General features: G+C 48.6%; 1 protein-coding gene across 4 annotated transcripts in view; it reads left to right on the top strand.

Annotated features, from left to right (window-relative positions):
- Positions 1 to 18,299, top strand: part of kif21b (kinesin family member 21B) — a 71,016-nt gene that overhangs the window by 42,417 nt on the left and 10,300 nt on the right. For 2 of the 4 annotated variants that reach the window (XM_079741853.1, XM_079741851.1), the window contains exons 19-32: positions 222 to 425; positions 828 to 929; positions 1,425 to 1,590; positions 1,833 to 1,893; positions 2,282 to 2,330; positions 3,601 to 3,875; positions 4,561 to 4,629; positions 5,132 to 5,242; positions 7,143 to 7,181; positions 9,987 to 10,123; positions 13,784 to 13,964; positions 14,631 to 14,795; positions 15,708 to 15,825; positions 16,740 to 16,910. In XM_079741853.1, the coding sequence (XP_079597979.1) occupies positions 222 to 425; positions 828 to 929; positions 1,425 to 1,590; positions 1,833 to 1,893; positions 2,282 to 2,330; positions 3,601 to 3,875; positions 4,561 to 4,629; positions 5,132 to 5,242; positions 7,143 to 7,181; positions 9,987 to 10,123; positions 13,784 to 13,964; positions 14,631 to 14,795; positions 15,708 to 15,825; positions 16,740 to 16,910 (1,848 nt within the window). The remainder of the gene's footprint in view (positions 1 to 221; positions 426 to 827; positions 930 to 1,424; positions 1,591 to 1,832; positions 1,894 to 2,281; positions 2,331 to 3,600; positions 3,876 to 4,560; positions 4,630 to 5,131; positions 5,243 to 7,142; positions 7,182 to 9,986; positions 10,124 to 13,783; positions 13,965 to 14,630; positions 14,796 to 15,707; positions 15,826 to 16,739; positions 16,911 to 18,299) is intronic. The other 2 variants (XM_079741854.1, XM_079741852.1) reach the window with 1 other exon arrangement.

Genomic DNA, 18,299 nt, shown 5'->3' with positions numbered 1-18,299 from the left:
TATGTGTGTGTGTGTGTGTGTGCGTGCGTGCGTGCGTGTGTATGTGTGTGCGCGTGTTTGTGTATGTGTGTGTGCGTGTGTGTGTGTGTGTGTGCACGTGCGTGTGTATGTGTGCGCGTGTGTGTGTGCGTGCGTGCGTGTGTGTGCGTGCGTGTGTATGTGCGTGCGTGCGTGCGTGCGTGCGTGTGTGTGTGTGTGTGTGTGTGTGATGTATGAGCCAGAAGCGGGAGGAGCTGTCGGCTCAGCAGGAGGCGCAGCTCCACAAGAGGGAGGTGCTGATGGCAGAGGGGGAGGGGCCTGAGGGCGAGGACCGGATCATCCAGGAGATGAACGAAGAGATCGAGGTCCTGAACGCCAACATAGACTACATCAACGACAGCCTGTCCGACTGCCAGGCCACCATCGTGCAGATAGAGGAGACAAAGGTGAGAGACAAAGGCACACACACACACACACACACACACACACACACACACACACACACACACACACACACACACACACACACACACACACACACACACACACACACACACACACACACACACACACGGCTTATTAAACAACACAGCTATGGGAGGATTTTCAGCACGTTATTTGGTGGTAAGAGCCATATATTGATTTACTTAAGCGTAAACATGCACACATAACCATGGTCGATTGTAAACAATACATTTTAAAATCCATAGACGTGGGCAAAAAAGCAGCCTCACTATCAAAGCACACACAGACTCATACATGCTCGCCGTTCACGTGGGTATTAAAAAATACAAGTCAAGACGGAAAGGAAGGTAGACGCTGACGTCCCCACCCCCTCCTCCCGTCAGGATGAGCTGGACTCGGTGGATACCTCGGTGGTCATCAGCTCCTGCTCCCTGTCGGAGGCCAGACACCTCCTCGACCACTTCCTCAAGGCCTCCATCGACAAGGTAGGGGGCCGCAGGACACGCCCATAGACTGTGTTATCAAGAGGAATCATTTCAGCTCAAAATGAGACACATAGCATGTTGTGAGAGTGCCTCAGTGACCTGAACACAGTAATATCAAACGTTATTGTCAAGCAGGCGATGATATGTTGGTTTCTTGGACCATGTTCTTTGGTGGATGAGGACAATAGCAAAATTGTTTGCAGTTAAAGTAAGCCAAGGGCGCCGCCTAGTGGTGGCGTTGTCGAAAGACGAAAGGGTAGAAATAAACGATAAGACGAGGAGAAAAGTGTAGCATGTGAACCCCAAGAACCCCACTATCTATAGGAAGATGATGGTTTTCAACCAATGCGTGAGAGTTGGCGTTAGTCCTTACTAGTGAATCCTGGTCTTCATATTAAACACAGCACCAATACATTTCTTCCATTTATAATACAGTTATACGTTTGGCAACAGTCAATACTAGGTTGTTAATCTAGTAAGTGTTTTTGCGTGCAGGGTTTACAGGTGGCCCAGAAGGAGGCTCAGATCAGACTGCTGGAGGGCCAGCTCAGACAGACCGATATGATTGGCTCGTCCCACAACCACATGATTCTGGATGCTCTAAAGCTCAAGGCAGAGTACAATCCTGAACTTCAGGCTCTCATCTACAATGTTCAGCATGGTGAGAATCATGTGTTTTTAAATATTCTCTCTCTCTCTCTCTCTCTCTCTCTCTCTCTCTCTCTCTCATATATATATATTTATATATTCGTTCCTATTTCTGTCTCTCCTCTTTATTCTCAATTTCTCCTCTTTTTCTATTCTCTCTTTATTGGTCTTGACATGTCCCATTCATGTTTTTCTTGAAGTATTTGTTTTTAAGATGCACACGGTTGTCTGCGTCTCTGTCCTGTGTTCCTCCAGAGAACGGCTCTGCCAGCACGGATGAGGAACAGCCCGAGTTCAGCCAGCTTTCTGACAACAGGTGAGATGTGATTAAAGTTGTCCGACAAACATACTTACATTTACATTTAGGGGAATTTAGCAGATGCTTTTATCCAAAGCGATTTACAATAATACTTGAGATTCATGTTTAATGTTTGATGGCTGTCGGCTTTTAATGCCAGACATGGCTGTGTGTTAAATAACAATGGAACCTTTGTTCATTTTCTTGTGGACCGATCTACAAAACTTCTTACAGTTGTGGCCCTCTGCTTAATCTAATAAATCCCCCTGATGTCGATGCTATCTTTAAGGCTACAGGGATATGAGTTTATTGCCCCCAAAAAATAAATCTGTGGCAATAATGGGAAATCTCATATTCTTACTGTACCGTTAACGGATCTCACTCTTTTATTTCTCTGCTTTTCCAGTTTTTCCCACTTGAAAGAGTCCAACAGCCAGGATGATTTTAAAACTAAGGTAACATTCATTTGTTACACCTAGTACATGTAATGCAATGGATTACACATCGTCTTACTCCTGTCATTCCTCCTTCTGACCAGAAGGTGGCAGTGTACACTTATTTTGAAACACTGTGTGATAGCAGGCTGACTTTACTCTTCATTTTATACATTAATCTTTTATTCATCAATTGTAACCTCCACTACCCTCTATTTTCACTCCAATTATGCCCCTCTGTCTTTTTCTTCCCTCTATTCATGATTATGTGGCTCACTCACTCACTCACTCACTCACTCACTCACTCACTCACTCACCCACCCACTCACTCACTCACTCACTCACTCACTCACTCACTCACTCACTCACTCACCCACTCACTCACTCACTCACTCACTCACCCACTCACTCACTCACTCACTCACTCACTCACTCACCCACTAACACTCACTCACTCACTCACCCACTCACTCACTCACTCACTCACTCACTCACTCACTCACTCACTCACTCACCCTCACTCACTCACTCACTCACTCACCCACTAACACTCACTCACTCACTCACCCACTCACTCACTCACTCACTCACTCACTCACTCACTCACTCACCCTCACTCACTCACTCACTCACTCACTCACTCACTCACTCACTCACTCACTCACTCACTCACCCACTCACTCACTCACCCTCACTCACCCACTCACTCACCCACTCACCCTCACTCACTCACTCACCCTCACTCACCCACTCACTCACTCACCCACTCACTCACTCACCCACTCACCCTCACTCACTCACTCACTCACTCACTCACTCACTCACTCACTCACTCACCCACTCACTCACCCACTCACCCTCACTCACTCACTCACTCACTCACTCACTCACCCACTCACCCTCACTCACCCACTCACCCTCACTCACTCACTCACTCACCCACTCACTCACTCACCCACTCACTCACTCACTCACTCACTCACTCACTCACCCACTCACCCACTCACTCACTCACCCACTCACTCACTCACTCACTCACTCACTCACTCACTCACTCACTCACTCACCCACTCACCCTCACTCACTCACTCACTCACTCACTCACTCACTCACTCACTCACTCACTCACTCACTCACCCACTCACTCACTCACCCACTCACCCTCACTCACTCACTCACTCACTCACTCACCCTCACTCACTCACTCACCCACCCACTCACCCTCACTCACTCACTCACTCACTCACTCACTCACTCACTCACTCACTCTCTCACCCACCCACCCACCCAGACGGAGCCCCGCCTCCTGGCCCAGATGAAGGCGGTGTCGGCGGAGTACCTGGGTCCATCGCCGGACCCAGCGGCCAGCAGCAGACAGCAGTACATCACCAAGTCCCTGGCGTCGCTCACCGACATCCAGGAGGACTGCCTGGGGATGGGTCTGGGCCTGGGGCTGAGTCTCAGCCTCGCCTCGGGGGGCTTCGGCCTCAACATGGCCCTCAGGGACCCCGGACACAAGGAGCGCGCCACCCGGACCGTCAGCCTGCCGGTCAGGGGACACACCTTGTAAGTCTCCTCCACCTAAGTGTCGTCGAGTGGCTAGGGTTTAGCGGTTAGAGTGCAGTCTAGCGTTCAGGGTGAATGGGTTTGCACAGCGTTCACAACGTGCACGTCTCCCTCGAGGCACCTCATTGACTTTGCTTGGGGCATTCTCGAAATGCGTTGTTGTAACTGTGACGCTACTTGGACTGTCCAATGAAATTGCCGTTGTGGTAGAACCCGGGAAAACACATGAACGTGTCAAAAAGCCGGCCGGCAGCAGGGAGATTTAGAAATGCTACGCGAGGCAACGCTCTCCTTCGAACCACGGTATCCCTTTTGCAATAACAAGCAGGATGAAACAGAAAAAAGCTGGCTTTGTTAGCGGGAAGCGATTTCATTGGCTGCAGGCTGCGTCTGAAAAGACTACTCCCCCGTGCGTCAGACACACCCTCCGTCATCCGTCAGAGGACATGTAGAATGTGAACGCGCTGTTAGGATGTAGTCTAGTTGTTGTGGTGAAAAAAAGGTGCCTGCTTTACATAGACTAATAAGCACAGAATTATGACCTAAAAACCTGGTGTAACCTGGTGTTTGCAATCAAAAAACGATGTCGGTTAGAGCTTGTTGCTTAGTCTGTGTGTGTGTGTGTGTGTGTGTGTGTGTGTGTGTGCGTGTGCGTGTGCGTGTGTGTGTGTTCCCACGCCCTCAGTCCTAGGCAGTCCCGGGGTTATGAGACTTCCCCCTTGATGCGGAGGAAGTCCTACGACCGTGCATACAGGTAACAACAACAACCCCGTCACATATGAATAAACACGTGTGACTGGCTTTATGCCAGGAGGGTAGAGGGAGACAGGAACGTGGGTCGACATGTAATGACCTGGCGCATTGGACCGTCCCAATCGAACCTGGGCTGCTTCCGAAGGTGCATGTGGTCAGCATGTTAACCACGCTTACCAGAAACCCCATACACATACTGTTTGAACCACAACGCCTTGAGGAAAACGCACACTCAGTGTGTTTGCCGTTATGTAATGTGCTGGAAACAATCAACATGGCTTGGCTGCATGCCCAAGCCAAACACTCATGCATACACGCGTGCTTGTTTTCCTCGGAAGATCTGGCAACCCCTAGCGCGTTGTGTTTTGACAATCTACCGACAACCAACAATTGTCTCCGTTACTTTGGAATCGTTTGTGTGTTCGGAGTTTGAACGGGTGCATCCAAAATTCCTGCGAGTCCGCATTCCATTTTTGAATGTTTTTTTCTCCCCCGCGTGTCAGGCCGGCCGACGGCTCCACCCCTCCTTCCTCCCCGCCGCTCCGGATCAGGAACGACCGCAACGTCTTCTCCAGGCTCACCAGCAATCACACCCAGGGCACCGCACTGGACAAGTGAGGACATCCACACGCACTCGCACACATAATCACACACAGACGCTCTTATATATTTACTCAGACACAAAACAAGAAAGCTACACAAACGCACCCCCACACACACACACACACACACACACACACCTTTTCACAATACACACTCACCTGCTGTATGTGCGCAAACATGCAGGCACGCACACACACACACGCACACGCACACACACACACACTTAAGTCACTGGGTGACACTCCAACCAAACGGCTCTTTTGTGTCCTTACATTGCGATCAAAACTGACTGTGTGTGTGTGTGTGTGTGTGTGTGTGTGTGTGTGTGTGTGTGTGTGTGTGTGTGTGGGGGGGGCTAAAGATGGGCTGAAGGTCAGGCCCGTGGGGTGCCTCTCACCCCCAGGGTATAGATTGACCTGTAGAGAAGGTGTTCCTTTAACCTCACAGAGTGACCAGTGCTCACTCGTTCCACCAAAGCTTTCAAACCTCGCCTCTAAAAGCACCTCGGTCACTTCCTCCTGTCGATACAAACCCAGCCTCCGCGGAGAGAGACAGAGAGCGGGGAGATCTTTTCCTCCTTGTTTGTATTTCCTGTTTTGTTTGTTATTGTTTTTCTGCATGTTTTTCATATTTTCCACTCTTGACAGGTCCTTTCTTCTGACAGATGAATCACCTTATGTGTCGCAAGTTTTAAAGCTTTTAGTTGTTGCTTGACGGTGTGGTCGTTTAGTTTTTATTTGCGTGTTTGAGTGTGTTTGCATGCGCTACTGCGTTTGTGTGAGTGTGTGATGGATTTATCCCGCGTTAATTATTAGCTTTGGAGTCAGTTCCATGATAAACTAATTCAAACGTGTTTAGATAACTCCTAGCTCAAACAGCTCATTAGGGATAGTAAAGCGTCCATCTGTACCAGTATGAAAACATCTGTCTGATTCTCATACTCATCACTCAGGAAAGCTCCCAAACATTTTATGATGCTTTATATGTTTTGTTTTAGACATACTGTCAAGCTGAAAAAATGTAGACGTGTGTCAAACTGTCCATCAGTGTTTAGACAACGAGAACAGCAACAACATAATATGTCCCCAGGCTAGCATTTCCCTTTACATACAAGTAAATATCAATATCCCAGAGTCAATTTGGATTTCCTTCATCGACTGCATTATAACGCTCCAATTTGAGGATGATTGACACCCTCTTCATCCAATCAATCACGTTACCCCCCCTACTGCTCTTCACTGTTGTGACGGCGTCGATGCCGACCCTATTCATCCTAGCTTTGTAAAAGCCTTAAAATAGCCCATTGACGTGTGCGTTCATTACCTCCCCCTTGATATCAGTGGCCTGGCGTCTAATCCCCAGTTTCCATTACTGATGTCTTCCCTTAACCTTTAACCTCTGACTTGACCCCTCCCCCCCACACTCCACCACCCTCACCCTGTTATTGTTCATTCTGTATTCCTCTTTTCTTTCACTGAAGCCGTTGTACCGTCTACTCTCTCGCTTACAACACAAGTCGACGAGCGCGGCGACAACTGGCTGTTAGCCATTCCGCTGTGCAGACGCTTCTCCACCAATGCAGCCTGCTCCTTGCATAGCACGTGTGATGTAGGGATACCAAACGCCCCTCTGGTTATCCCTATCTCCCTGAATCCACAGAGCAGACTTTATTCGTGGACAAGCGGCCCCGCTTTCCCTTCCAGCTCCCTAACTTCCCCTCTGCTTGTCGGGAAAAGATGGCGCTTCATTCAAACACGACTGCCGCCCTTCCTTCCTTCCTTCCTCCATGTTGACTTCATTATGACAGTAACTCCTTTCTCTCCTCCTAAGTGTGGTTAACCCTGTCCTCCTCCTCCTCCTCCTCCTCCTCCTCCTCCTCCCCCTCCATTCCTGATCCTTCTCTGCCTCCAGGTCGGACGACAGCGACTCCTCTCTCTCCGAGGTGCTCAGGTAGAGGAACCCAGTCTTTCTGACTTTATTGTCTTGCTTGTTGACTCCCCCTGCCTTGTAGTCCCGCCTCCTTCCCACCGGTCACCTGTGTCCACCTGGCTATCCATCCTTCACCTGCCTGGCCGGTTCAACCTCCGCTGTGTTTTTTGATTGGATGAGGTGGGGGGGATGCTATGTGGTGCATGTTTAACCACATCACTGCTTACTGCTTCCATCCCTTGTGTTTAACAGTGTGGCATTGGTGTGTGTGTGTGTGGGTGTGTGTGTGTGTGTGTGCGTGTGTGCGTCCATTTCTCATTGCACATGATGATATGCCTGCATGAGCCTCACTGCGGTTTGATGGCTTGGAGACAGAAGAGCAGATAAGGCTTTATAAATCCCGGAAAGGGGGGTTCTGTATTAAAGCAGAACAGAACCATCCAGATCAAACAAGAGAAGATGAAAACCAAATGAAATGTGGACAGAAAATAAATTCTTCATCCCTTTCCACCAAGGCTAAGTCGACATTGTTAAAAAATAAATGGACGTGGTCATTTTCCAGTATTAATCAGTGTTGTACTATCGCATGTTTTCATTCAGCTCATACAGCTATACATCAGACCCACGCAGGGACACATTTCTATGGCTCCTTGTGAAAAGGGAGGCGGCTAAGAACAGACCCACTGCAGAGCAGGGAGAGAATCACAAAGGATCTGCAGCCACTGTGCAAAATCCCATCTGGGCTGAGAGGAACAATGTCCCTTTATTCTACCGCTCACACATACACAGTATACAACCACACAAATACTCACCACACACACTCACTCACTCACTCACTCACTCACTCACACTCTCTCTCTCTCTCTCTCTCTCTCTCTCTCTCTCTCTCTCTCTCTCTCTCTCTCTCTCTCTCTCCCTCTCTTTCTCTCTCTCTCTCTCTCTCTGACTATCTCTCTCTCTCTCACGATGCTGCACAGACACCGCAGAAAAGAATGACAAAAGACAATGTAAAGATTGAGTTGAAGTGAACATAAAAGGGTTGCTTTACAAGCCAACATTATCCACAATGCTGGTCAGATGCTTTAACCATACTGCCTCCAGAGACCAGGTCATGGCAGCCCGGGGTTAAGATGATTGACCCCTAGGTTGAGAGAGGGTTGTGTGTGTCTCACACTCAACGCTGCCCATCCTCCTTTCCACCATATCATTCACACCAGGCTACACTCACATCCCATATACTCATACCTGTCTCTCTCTACTCTATCCCTCTCTCTAGCTATCTCTCCCTTCTGTCTCTCTCTCTCCTCTATTCCTCTCTACCTATCTCCCTCCCATGTCTCCTCTTTATCTATATATCCTCTCTTACTCTGCTTCTGTCTCTCACTCTCTCTGTCTCTCTCTCTTTCCTGCCCCTCTCTACCATCATTCGACAATCCTTTCTCCTTCGATTGATCCTGAATCCATAATAATTCTGCTGTCAGCTGCAATCTTGCCTGTATCAAAGGGGAAGCCTCCTCACTTTGATAACCCTAATATCCAAACATTATACAGCCAATCAGATATTTTGGCTGCTCTATTGAACAATATATTTTTTCTTGAAAGAAATATGAAACAACATGTTTACGGCTCTTCACTGAGCTGTTCTATGAAATAAGGATGTGTTCCATCACACGTTATGCTATGGCTATGGTATGGTTGGGCTTTAAAAGTCTGTGGCTGTCACAAACACCAATCTCGTCCCTTTTAATTTGAAGTTCTTCCTAAGACGCCTGGGAACGGGCCTGATGTGTATTTGTCTCAGGGTGGTTTAACGATGCACTGGTACAGCTTGTTGAGGTTGAAGATGTCATGCAGGGTTCTGACACCGGTAGGAGAAAGAAATCTCTCTGGCAACTTCGACAATATGCCAACACATTATTCTAGCAAACTTTCTCCCGCTCCTCCTCTCTCGTTCTGGCTCTCTGGCTCTCTCTTCATCTCCTCCCTCTTCTACTTCTCTCCCACTGTCTTGAATTTGCTGTCTGCTCCCCCTCTTTTTTCTCTTGGTCACTCACTCAGAAGCATATCCTGTTCTAAAAGCAATTCCCACTCCATCTCTTCTTGCCTGTAGCTTCCCACCATCCCCTCCCTTCCTTCCTGATCTCTCTCTCTCTCTCTCTCTCTCTCTCTCTCTCTCTCTCTCTCTCTCTCTCTCTCTCTCTCTCTCTCTCTCTCTCTGACTGTCTCTCTCTTTGCCTCACTCTCTCGCTCTGCCTGTCTCTCTCTTTGCTTCGCTCTCTCGCTCTGCTGACTGCTCTCTAAGTGCCTGCAGCCCTCTGCCAGACTTTGTCAGCTGGACAGCAGGGAGCAATGGTGTTTGGCTGTGTGTGTGTGTGTTAGAAAGGCTGAAGTGGGCAGCTTTTGCACATACAGCTCCTTTGGTTGATCCCTCCACACCCAACATAATGGCTCCTCTCTCCAGAAGAGGCCGAGGGAGAAGAGGACGGGCGAAAAAGAAGAAGAACTAAGAACTAAATGAAAACATAAGACACAAGTCGTCATCTATATTGCTGTATTACTATATACTGTGTCATTGTGTAAAAACATAGGTGTGTGTGTGGATGCCTGCGTGTTGACGCTGGTTTTCGTAATGATTTTGAAGTATGTTATGGTTTATTGTATCCCCAAAAAAGCCTCACTGATAATTATTTCTACCATTTGTGAAATCGTCTCTTTTGTGCATGTTTGCAACCGGCCTGTGCCTTGCACCCCTACTAGTGCACCATGTCGTGGAGAAACCTCCTCATGTGTGTGTGTGTGTGTGTGTGTGTGTGTGTGTTTCTGCAGAGGGTCGATCGTCCCCATCGGGGGGGTGAAGGGCGGCCGCAGCGCCCCTCTGCAGTGTCTGTCCGTGGCGGAGGGTCACTCCAAGCCCGTGCTCTGCCTGGACGCCACCGACGAGCTGCTCTTCACCGGGTCAAAAGGTCAAATGTCACCTTAGAAAAAAAAAGAAAAGATATGCATGAATGGCAGTAAGGTCGGCCATTGAGACTCCTCGGTGGAGTGGAAGGAGGGATCAACATGTTTAAAGGTCCCATGGCATGCTACTTTATGGTTGCTTTTATGTAGGTGTTAATGGTCCCCTAAAGCAGTATTTGAAGACGTTCAAGAAATTCAGCCTTGGTGCAGAATTACAGCCACTACGAGCCAGTCCCACAATGACCTTTCCACAAATGTGCCGTTTCTGTGTCTGTATCAATAAATGCTAATGAGGAGGAGAGAGGCGGGTCAAGGGGGGTGGGGGTGTGGCCCTGAGCAGCTTGCGGCCACGGTACCGTGTGTTAGTGTTTACTGTGGATGTATCGCAATGGCTCGAAATCATGATATCATGTGGAGGCGCACCCAGCTTTTGGCCGTGTTCTGTAAATATTTTAGAGCACTCCGGGTGCTCCGGCGGGAGTCATGGAGCTCTACATCTAAATAATATCATATTATACATAGATATCTATATCATATAATATATATTATCACGGCCAAAAGCTGTGTGCCCCTCCAGATGATACTATGAATCTCAAACGACTGCATCGGCTTCTCCGACGTCTCTGTTCTTTCACTTCCGCGTCAATCTGAAGTACAATCTGAACCGCGAAATGGAGAGGACAGAAAGACAGGGGGTCTAAGCAGGACAGAAAACGTGGAGCGGGTCACAGCCTACTCTGGCCCCTACGGAGACACTGCACCCAAGACTCCCTCAGCACCCCGTTAAAACGTAACTCTTAGAGAACAATCCCTCAACAACAACACATATTGTATTCATGACCACATCACCAACAAGGAGATACACTTCCTGAGGTCTACTATGGTCTTAATGGAGCCTGTCCCCTGGCTACACCTACCTTAGCAAACCCCGCACGGTGGTGCACGTTGTGCACCAGGGAGACTTTGGGTTGTCCTCCCTGTCCCTGCCTGTTCACTCCCTTTTTTGAATGCCTTGCATCAAATGCAAACCGCCACTTTCCATTACAGTTCTCCTGATTTACCGGTCCCCCCCCCAAACCGAATCCAGCCTTCATCCCCGAGATACATGACCTCCTCACCACACTCTGCACAACCCCAGGGAACATCATCATACTCAGTGATTTTAATATTCATGTTAACAACCCCTCTTCCTACTCTGTAGCTGAATTCCTTAATCTTCTAGACAGTCTCAACCTCACTCAACACAATCAATGTCCCAACACACTCCAGAGGCCACACTCTTGATTGGTTGTACCTCAACTCCAACCCCATCAGCAATCTCTCGCTGCACGATCTGGGCGTGTCCGACCATAAGGCCATCTCAATGGAGCTACCCACCCTGGCCCCCCTCAATAAGCCCGACAGACAAATCAGTTTCAGGAACCTTAAAAACATCAACGCCCTCCGCCATCTCTCCACTGCCAACTCAGTCACTGAATCCGTGGGATCTCTACAATTCATCAAACAGCCCCCTCCTGGACCACCATGACCCAGTCAAGACCAGAACTGTCACCTTCACATGCTCAGCCCCCTGGTACACCAGTAAGCTGTGGCTACTGAAGAGAACGGGGCGTGTCCTTAAACGGCGTTCAAGGACTCAAGACTCACTGTTCAAAAACTAGCCTACCAGGCACATCAGAAGGCCTACAGCAAGTCCCTCAGTGACACACGGTCCTGGTTCTACTCCCGCATCATCAACAATAGCCGTGGTATCTCATCCCCCCCTACACTCGGACAGCACACAGGAGCGGTGCAACAAGAGAGTCTTTTCTCCAGCCCCTCTGCCTGCCCTGCATTTCCAGGCACATCCCCTGATGCTCAGTCCGGGACTACTCAGCCCCTCTGCTATTTCACAGACACATCACACAGCATTAGGTTGAAGACATCTTAAGGAAGATGAAGCCCTCCACCTGTGCCCTGGACCCATTTCCCTCAACCCTGATAAAAAGTCAATCCTCTGCAATAAGTCCGATGATCACCAAAACCATCAACCACTTCCTCCGGTCCGGCCATGTCCCCACGTCTCTGAAAACTGCTGTCATCAAGCCACTACTCAAAAAGCCCAGCCTTGACCTCGAAATACCAATAACCGCCCCATCTCCGACCTCACTTTCCTATCAAAGGTGTTGGAAAGCGTAGTTTCTGCCCAACTCAACAACCACCTAATATTAAACAGTCTGTACGAGTTCCAGTCTGGTTTCCGCTCTGGCCACAGTACTGTAACTGCTCTGGTCAGGGTCACCAATGACCTGCCGATGACTGCAGATGCTTTCTCACTGGCATCACTGGCATCACTTCTCATCCTTCTCGACCTCACCACAGCATTTGACACCGTGGACCACCGCATCCTTCTACACCACCTCCACTCCTCCATCGGACTCTCTGACACTACCCTGGCCTGGTTGACATCGTATCTCACGGATAGGAGTACAGAGTATGTGTTCCTGGGAGGTGCTGCAAGTCAGACGTGAACTCGGTCAGCTGTGGTGTCCCTCAAGGATCAGTCCTTGGCCCAATCCTCTTCACTCTGTACATCCTCCCCCTTGGTCATGTCATCAGCCGGCATGGAATATCTTTCCACTGCTACGCTGATGACCCCAAACTCTACATCAGAACCAAACCAACTCCCTCTGCAGCCCTATCCACACTTTCCACCTGCCTGGAAGAGAAAAAGGTGTGGATGACGGCTAACTTCCTGCAACTTAACAGCTCAAAAACGGAAGCCATTCTTGTTGGCACCCCACACCAGACCTGGTCATCCACTATCACCAGCATCACCTTCTCCCGCCACGACATCCACCTTTCATCCTCAGTCACTAACCTCGGTGTCAGAATGGACCCTCACCTGACCTTTAAGGCCCACATTAAACATCTTCGCAAGACCTCCTTCTTCCACCTCAGGAACATTGCAAAACTCCGCCCCAAAATCATTCTCCCTGATGCCGAAAAACTTGTCCACGCCTTTGTCTGCCCCAGGCTCGACTACTACAACCCACTACTCATCGGGATCCCCAGCAAGAACATCCAGCGGCTGCAGTACACCCAGAACTGTGCTGCCAGGATCCTGATGAGGGTGCTGAACAACGACCTCATCACCCCCGTCCTCAAATCCCTTCATAGGCTTCCTGTCCAGTACAGGATTGAATTCAAAGTCTCCTTGCTGTCCCACCAGTGCCACCTTGGCACTGCCCCCCTCTGACTCACAAAACTCATCACCCCCCATTCCTCCTCACGCAATCTCCGCTCTTGACAGGCTAACCTCCTCCAGCCTCGGAGGACAAGGCTTCATCTATGGGCGACCGCGCCTTCTGCACAGCTGTTCCCAGTCTGTGGAATAGTCTCCCAGACCATTAAAGGGCACAGACTGCCGATTATTTTAAAAAAGGCTTGAAAACCTATCTTTTGAGAAAAAGCCTTTGGCTATACTACTTTAAACCTTAAAATATTTTATGTAGCCTCTCTCTGCCTCGGTTTTAGTTTTAGTATATGTATATATATATATATATATATATATATATATTTTATATGGGTTTGGTCGCAAAAAAATACCTACCTTGCTCTTTTTACCACTAGGCTATCCTGCCCCCCCCCAACCCCCTCTAAAGCCTTCCTTCCTGTCCCTGCAGACCGTACGTGCAAGCTGTGGAACCTGGGGACAGGCCAGGAGATGGCCACTCTGAAGGGACACCCAAACAACGTGGTGTCGGTCAGGTACTGCTCCTCCTCCGGCCTGCTCTTCTCCGTCTCCACCTCCTACATCAAGGTCTGGGACATCCGGGACAACGCCAAGTGTGTCCGCACGCTCACGTAAGTGGAGAACTTTTGCAAGGCTTCCCCTTTGGGGAACTGCATGGGATAGCTTAAAAGCACTTCAAACTTAATTTCAAAGCGTTAGCTGGAGCGGGTAACCCGCTGTGGCTTTCTGCGCCTCTTCCAACAGAAACCCCCAACAATCGTTAAAATTTAAAAATGTCATTAATATTTTTCATTAAAAAAGTGTTTGAATCAGCAGTCAATTAATGAACTAAAGGGATTCAACTCACACTTACCGTGCACATAAATATGGATGAAAATATGAATGGAATAGAAAATATCAAGGAAAACTGTGAAACACGAAATTTGAATGAACCAAAGCATATTACGCGACCCATTGCCCTCCGCGCTGCGATCCTACGGTTTATTGGCTCTCATCCTCCTCTGCTGAGAAGAATGACCCCATAGGCACGCAGACAGACAGACAGACAGACAGACAGTCAGACAGACAGACAGACAGACAGACAGACAGACAGACAGACAGACAGACAGACAGACAGACAGACAGACAGACAGACAGACAGACAGACAGACAGACAGACAGACAGACAGACAGACAGACAGACAGACAGACAGACAGACCAAACCAGGGTTCTTATTCCTGTGCCCCCCCTCCACCCTATACACAACCTGGGGTGTGTGTGGCTCTTCCCTCTCCAGCTCCTCAGGGCAGGTGGTGTCGGGAGACGCGTGTGCGGGCACCACCACGCGCACCATCACCTTTGCCCAGGGCGAGTACCAGATCAACCAGATCGCCCTCAACCCCTCCGGCACGGTGCTGTACGCCGCGGCGGGGAACGCCGTCCGTATCTGGGACCTGAGCAGGTACACTCCTCCTCTGAAGAACTCACTGTGTGCTTTATACTGTGTGAGAGGCGTCCCTCACACAGCAGGGATGAGGGGTTGTTTGTTTCCCCGCCCCCCCCCCCCCCCCCCTTGATCCTAATCCCCGTGCGTCTGAACACACCAAAGCCTGAGCGTGAAGGGCTTTTCTTTTGAAGTTGGAAATCGATTGGAGTAAAAACACAGAGTTGCTTTAATGCATCGCTGGGCGTTTTACAGAACTGAAGACCTTAAAGGTCCCATGACATGCCACCAGATGTGAGGGTGATTAGCCTTACAAGCCGTTTTGAAAATCCGGCTCTTATGACATCACAAGCGGGCATGTCCACCTAGTGTGTGACGGGTTGAGGGGCAACGTTTGCTACAGTCCACTGGGTAGGCTGATAGGCTGATCTATCCAGCACACATCTAGGTCGACACGCCCACTTGTGATGTCATAAGAGCCCGATTTTCAAACCGGCTTGTAAGGCGTATCACACTCACACCCTGTGGCATGTCATGGGACCTTTAAAAACAAAAAAAACTGTTGACAGATCTATGTGGACCGCTTTGGTTTATTCATCTGCAGCGGACCTATGAGGATATCGAATGAGACATATTGAGCTGTGTTTAAGTTGGACCTTAAGTGCTTCACCCTTTTTTTATGACCAAGAATGTTTTGTGTGTGTTTGTCTGTGTGTTTCTCTATGGGTGTGCGTGTGTGAGTCTCTGTGTGCGTGCTTGTTTTTGTGTGTCTGTGTGTGGTGTGTATGTAATGTGTGTGTGTGTGTGTGTGTTTGTGAGTCTCTGTGTGCGCGCTTGTTTTTGTGTGTCTGTGTGTGGTGTGTATGTAATGTGTGTGACTCTGTGTGTGTGCTTGTGTGTGTGTTTCTCTTTGCATGTGTGTGTGTCCAGGATGCAGGCCATCGGGAGGCTGACGGGGCACATCGGCTCTGTCATGTGTCTCACTGTGGGGCAGCCCCTAAAGGACAAGGACCAGGTCATCACCGGCTCCAAGGACCACTACGTCAAGGTGTGACCCACAGTCACACACACCCACGAGCACGCACGCACGCACGCACGCAGCACACACGCAAACGTATGGAATGACACACAGACACGTTTGGAATGACACACAGACACGTTTGGAATGACGCACACACACGTTTGGAATGACACACTTACACACACACACACACACACGTACCCACTCGGGGTGAAATGTGATTTGTATTTGTTGCGGTAGCGTACGAGGTCCACAGTTCCGGGATTGGTACGCACTGCGAACCAACAATACATTAATCAATAATTGTTCAGTGGCAAAAAATACAAACATGTGAATACCTTGGGGAAAAAATATATGTAGGCATTAACCGTTAATTCATGACGGTATGTTCCGAAAAGGCATGTTGGCATGATGCATGGTTTCAAACGACGTGCGTCGCTCGGTCGAACCTGTGTTTTTGAGCACGACAACCTGAAAACACACACCGTCAGCTCCGGCCCAGAACGTTGTGGCTTGTTTAGAATAATTTCAACTTAGATGCGTGAAACCTCTGCAGAAACACGCCGTAAGGTAGGGTGCATGCCCCCCCCCCCCCACCTAACAAATATTTCTGCAGCACTTTCTCCATTGGAAACCAGTGAGGTGGAGTGGGGCGTGCCCATTCAGCCAAAGTGTCTCAAGGAACACATAGAGGAGACAGTTTGCAGGACGCGCCAAACTGACCCAAGTTGCTGCAAAACAGCAACAACAATAGAAGCAGGCACTACTATTTTCTTGATGTTTCCATGTGCTGCTGGAAGCCACGCGTTCCAACTTATAATTTGATCAATGTATGTCAAACCGCACCGCACCGGTATCATACCGAACCCCCTTTTGTGTGTGACAGCCCGTTATGCACATCTGAGTGCTCTTCCGGCCCTTTATCTTTCCCTCTTTCGCAGGTGTTTGACGTAGCAGAAGGCACTCTGGGTAACGTAGGCCCGGCACATAACTTTGAGCCCCCCCATTACGACGGCATCGAGTGCCTGGCCGTGCAGGGAGACGTGCTGTTCAGCGGGTCCCGAGACAACGGCATCAAGAAGTGGGACCTGGAGCAACAGGAGCTCACACAGGTGTGTGTTGAGTGTGGTACTGGGTTAGTGGTTCCCCTCCAGAGATAGTCGCATGTTTGTTGTGTTTGTGTGTTGTTAGAACTGTGGCTAGAAATAGCGTCAGAGTTCTCAGCAAGCAGGCGCAATATGTTTAATGTAATGTGTAGTAAAGAGCGTGTGTGTGAGTCTGAGGCTTTGTGTGTGCATGTGGGATTATGTCTGTGTGCGCGCTGTTTTTAGATGTCGTGGGCGAGGGCTGCAGGCTAGTAGGAGGTAACCATGAGCAGGTTTCAGCAGAGACAATGGCAGACAGCTGGGCGGGAGCTGTGCTAAACCTGCTCCTATTAGCACAGAGCTAGCAGCATGACGCCTTTGTGCTAAATAAAAATGCATTGTTGCTCGGGATTTCTGTACCAAACCAATGTCAGAGCACGGTGTGTGTGTGTGTGTGTGTGTGTGTGTGTGTGTGTGTGTGTGTGTGTGTGTGTGTGTGTGTGTGTGTGTGTGTGTGTGTGTGTGTGTGTGTGTGTGTGTGTGCGTGCGTGGATATTTTTAGCACTAAAGATGACAGATTGTATGTTGCGTGTGTAAATGACATGTAATTAAATGCAAATTAGAATAATCGGTTAAAACGTGAGGTTCTGTGTGTGATTGCATTTTGCAAATGTGTTGACTAAGCCACACAATGAATCTCTCTTTATGTGTCCATATAAAGCAATATGTTTAAATTTATAAGGTATACATTTGAAAATTACAAAACAATTAAAAGTAGTATCTTAATGTTTTAGTACAGTTGTGTTGATCACAACTAACTACTCACAAAACAAACCACACTTTTAATGTAATAATGTGCATTCTTCCAAATCATAGTAATTCTCTTTCAGAATAAGATGCCTTCATTGTCCTTGTGGCAAAGGGAAATGGATCAATTTAATGATTTAAAGGTTGTTCATGCTTGGTACACAATAGGTAATTTTTCTAATTTAGAAAATGTGAAAGACCACACACATATCGATAGATTAAGATAAATGTATCTGTTTTAGTCGTTTAGTGTGCGGAAGGGAACGACTTTGCCAAAACAGCCCACCACACAATAACTGATTCCATTCCAACCACCAAGTTCCGATTTTCAAAATCCAAAATCTCGCCAAATCTTTGCCCTAGTTTAAACAAGCATGGCGGACGACAGTCAGGAGCAATCGTTTTTTCAGAATATTTTATCGCTACAAGCTGTGCCTCCATTTCCAAAGCCATGGTAACTTGATGAATTGTTGGTATAATGTTAAGTCAGCGTGGCTCCTAATTGGCTTATCGTCTTTCCCACATGACAATCAATTGCCTGCAACCTCGGCCTGTAGTGTGTTGGGGTTCCCCTCATAATACAGGATATCGGATCCTAAATAGTTAACA

Source organism: Pollachius pollachius (assembly GCF_949987615.1).
Source record: "Pollachius pollachius genome assembly, chromosome: 8".
Lineage (NCBI taxonomy): Eukaryota > Metazoa > Chordata > Actinopteri > Gadiformes > Gadidae > Pollachius > Pollachius pollachius.
The sequence above is the reverse complement of the archived record's forward strand: the minus strand, read 5'-3'. Positions and strand labels throughout refer to the sequence as shown.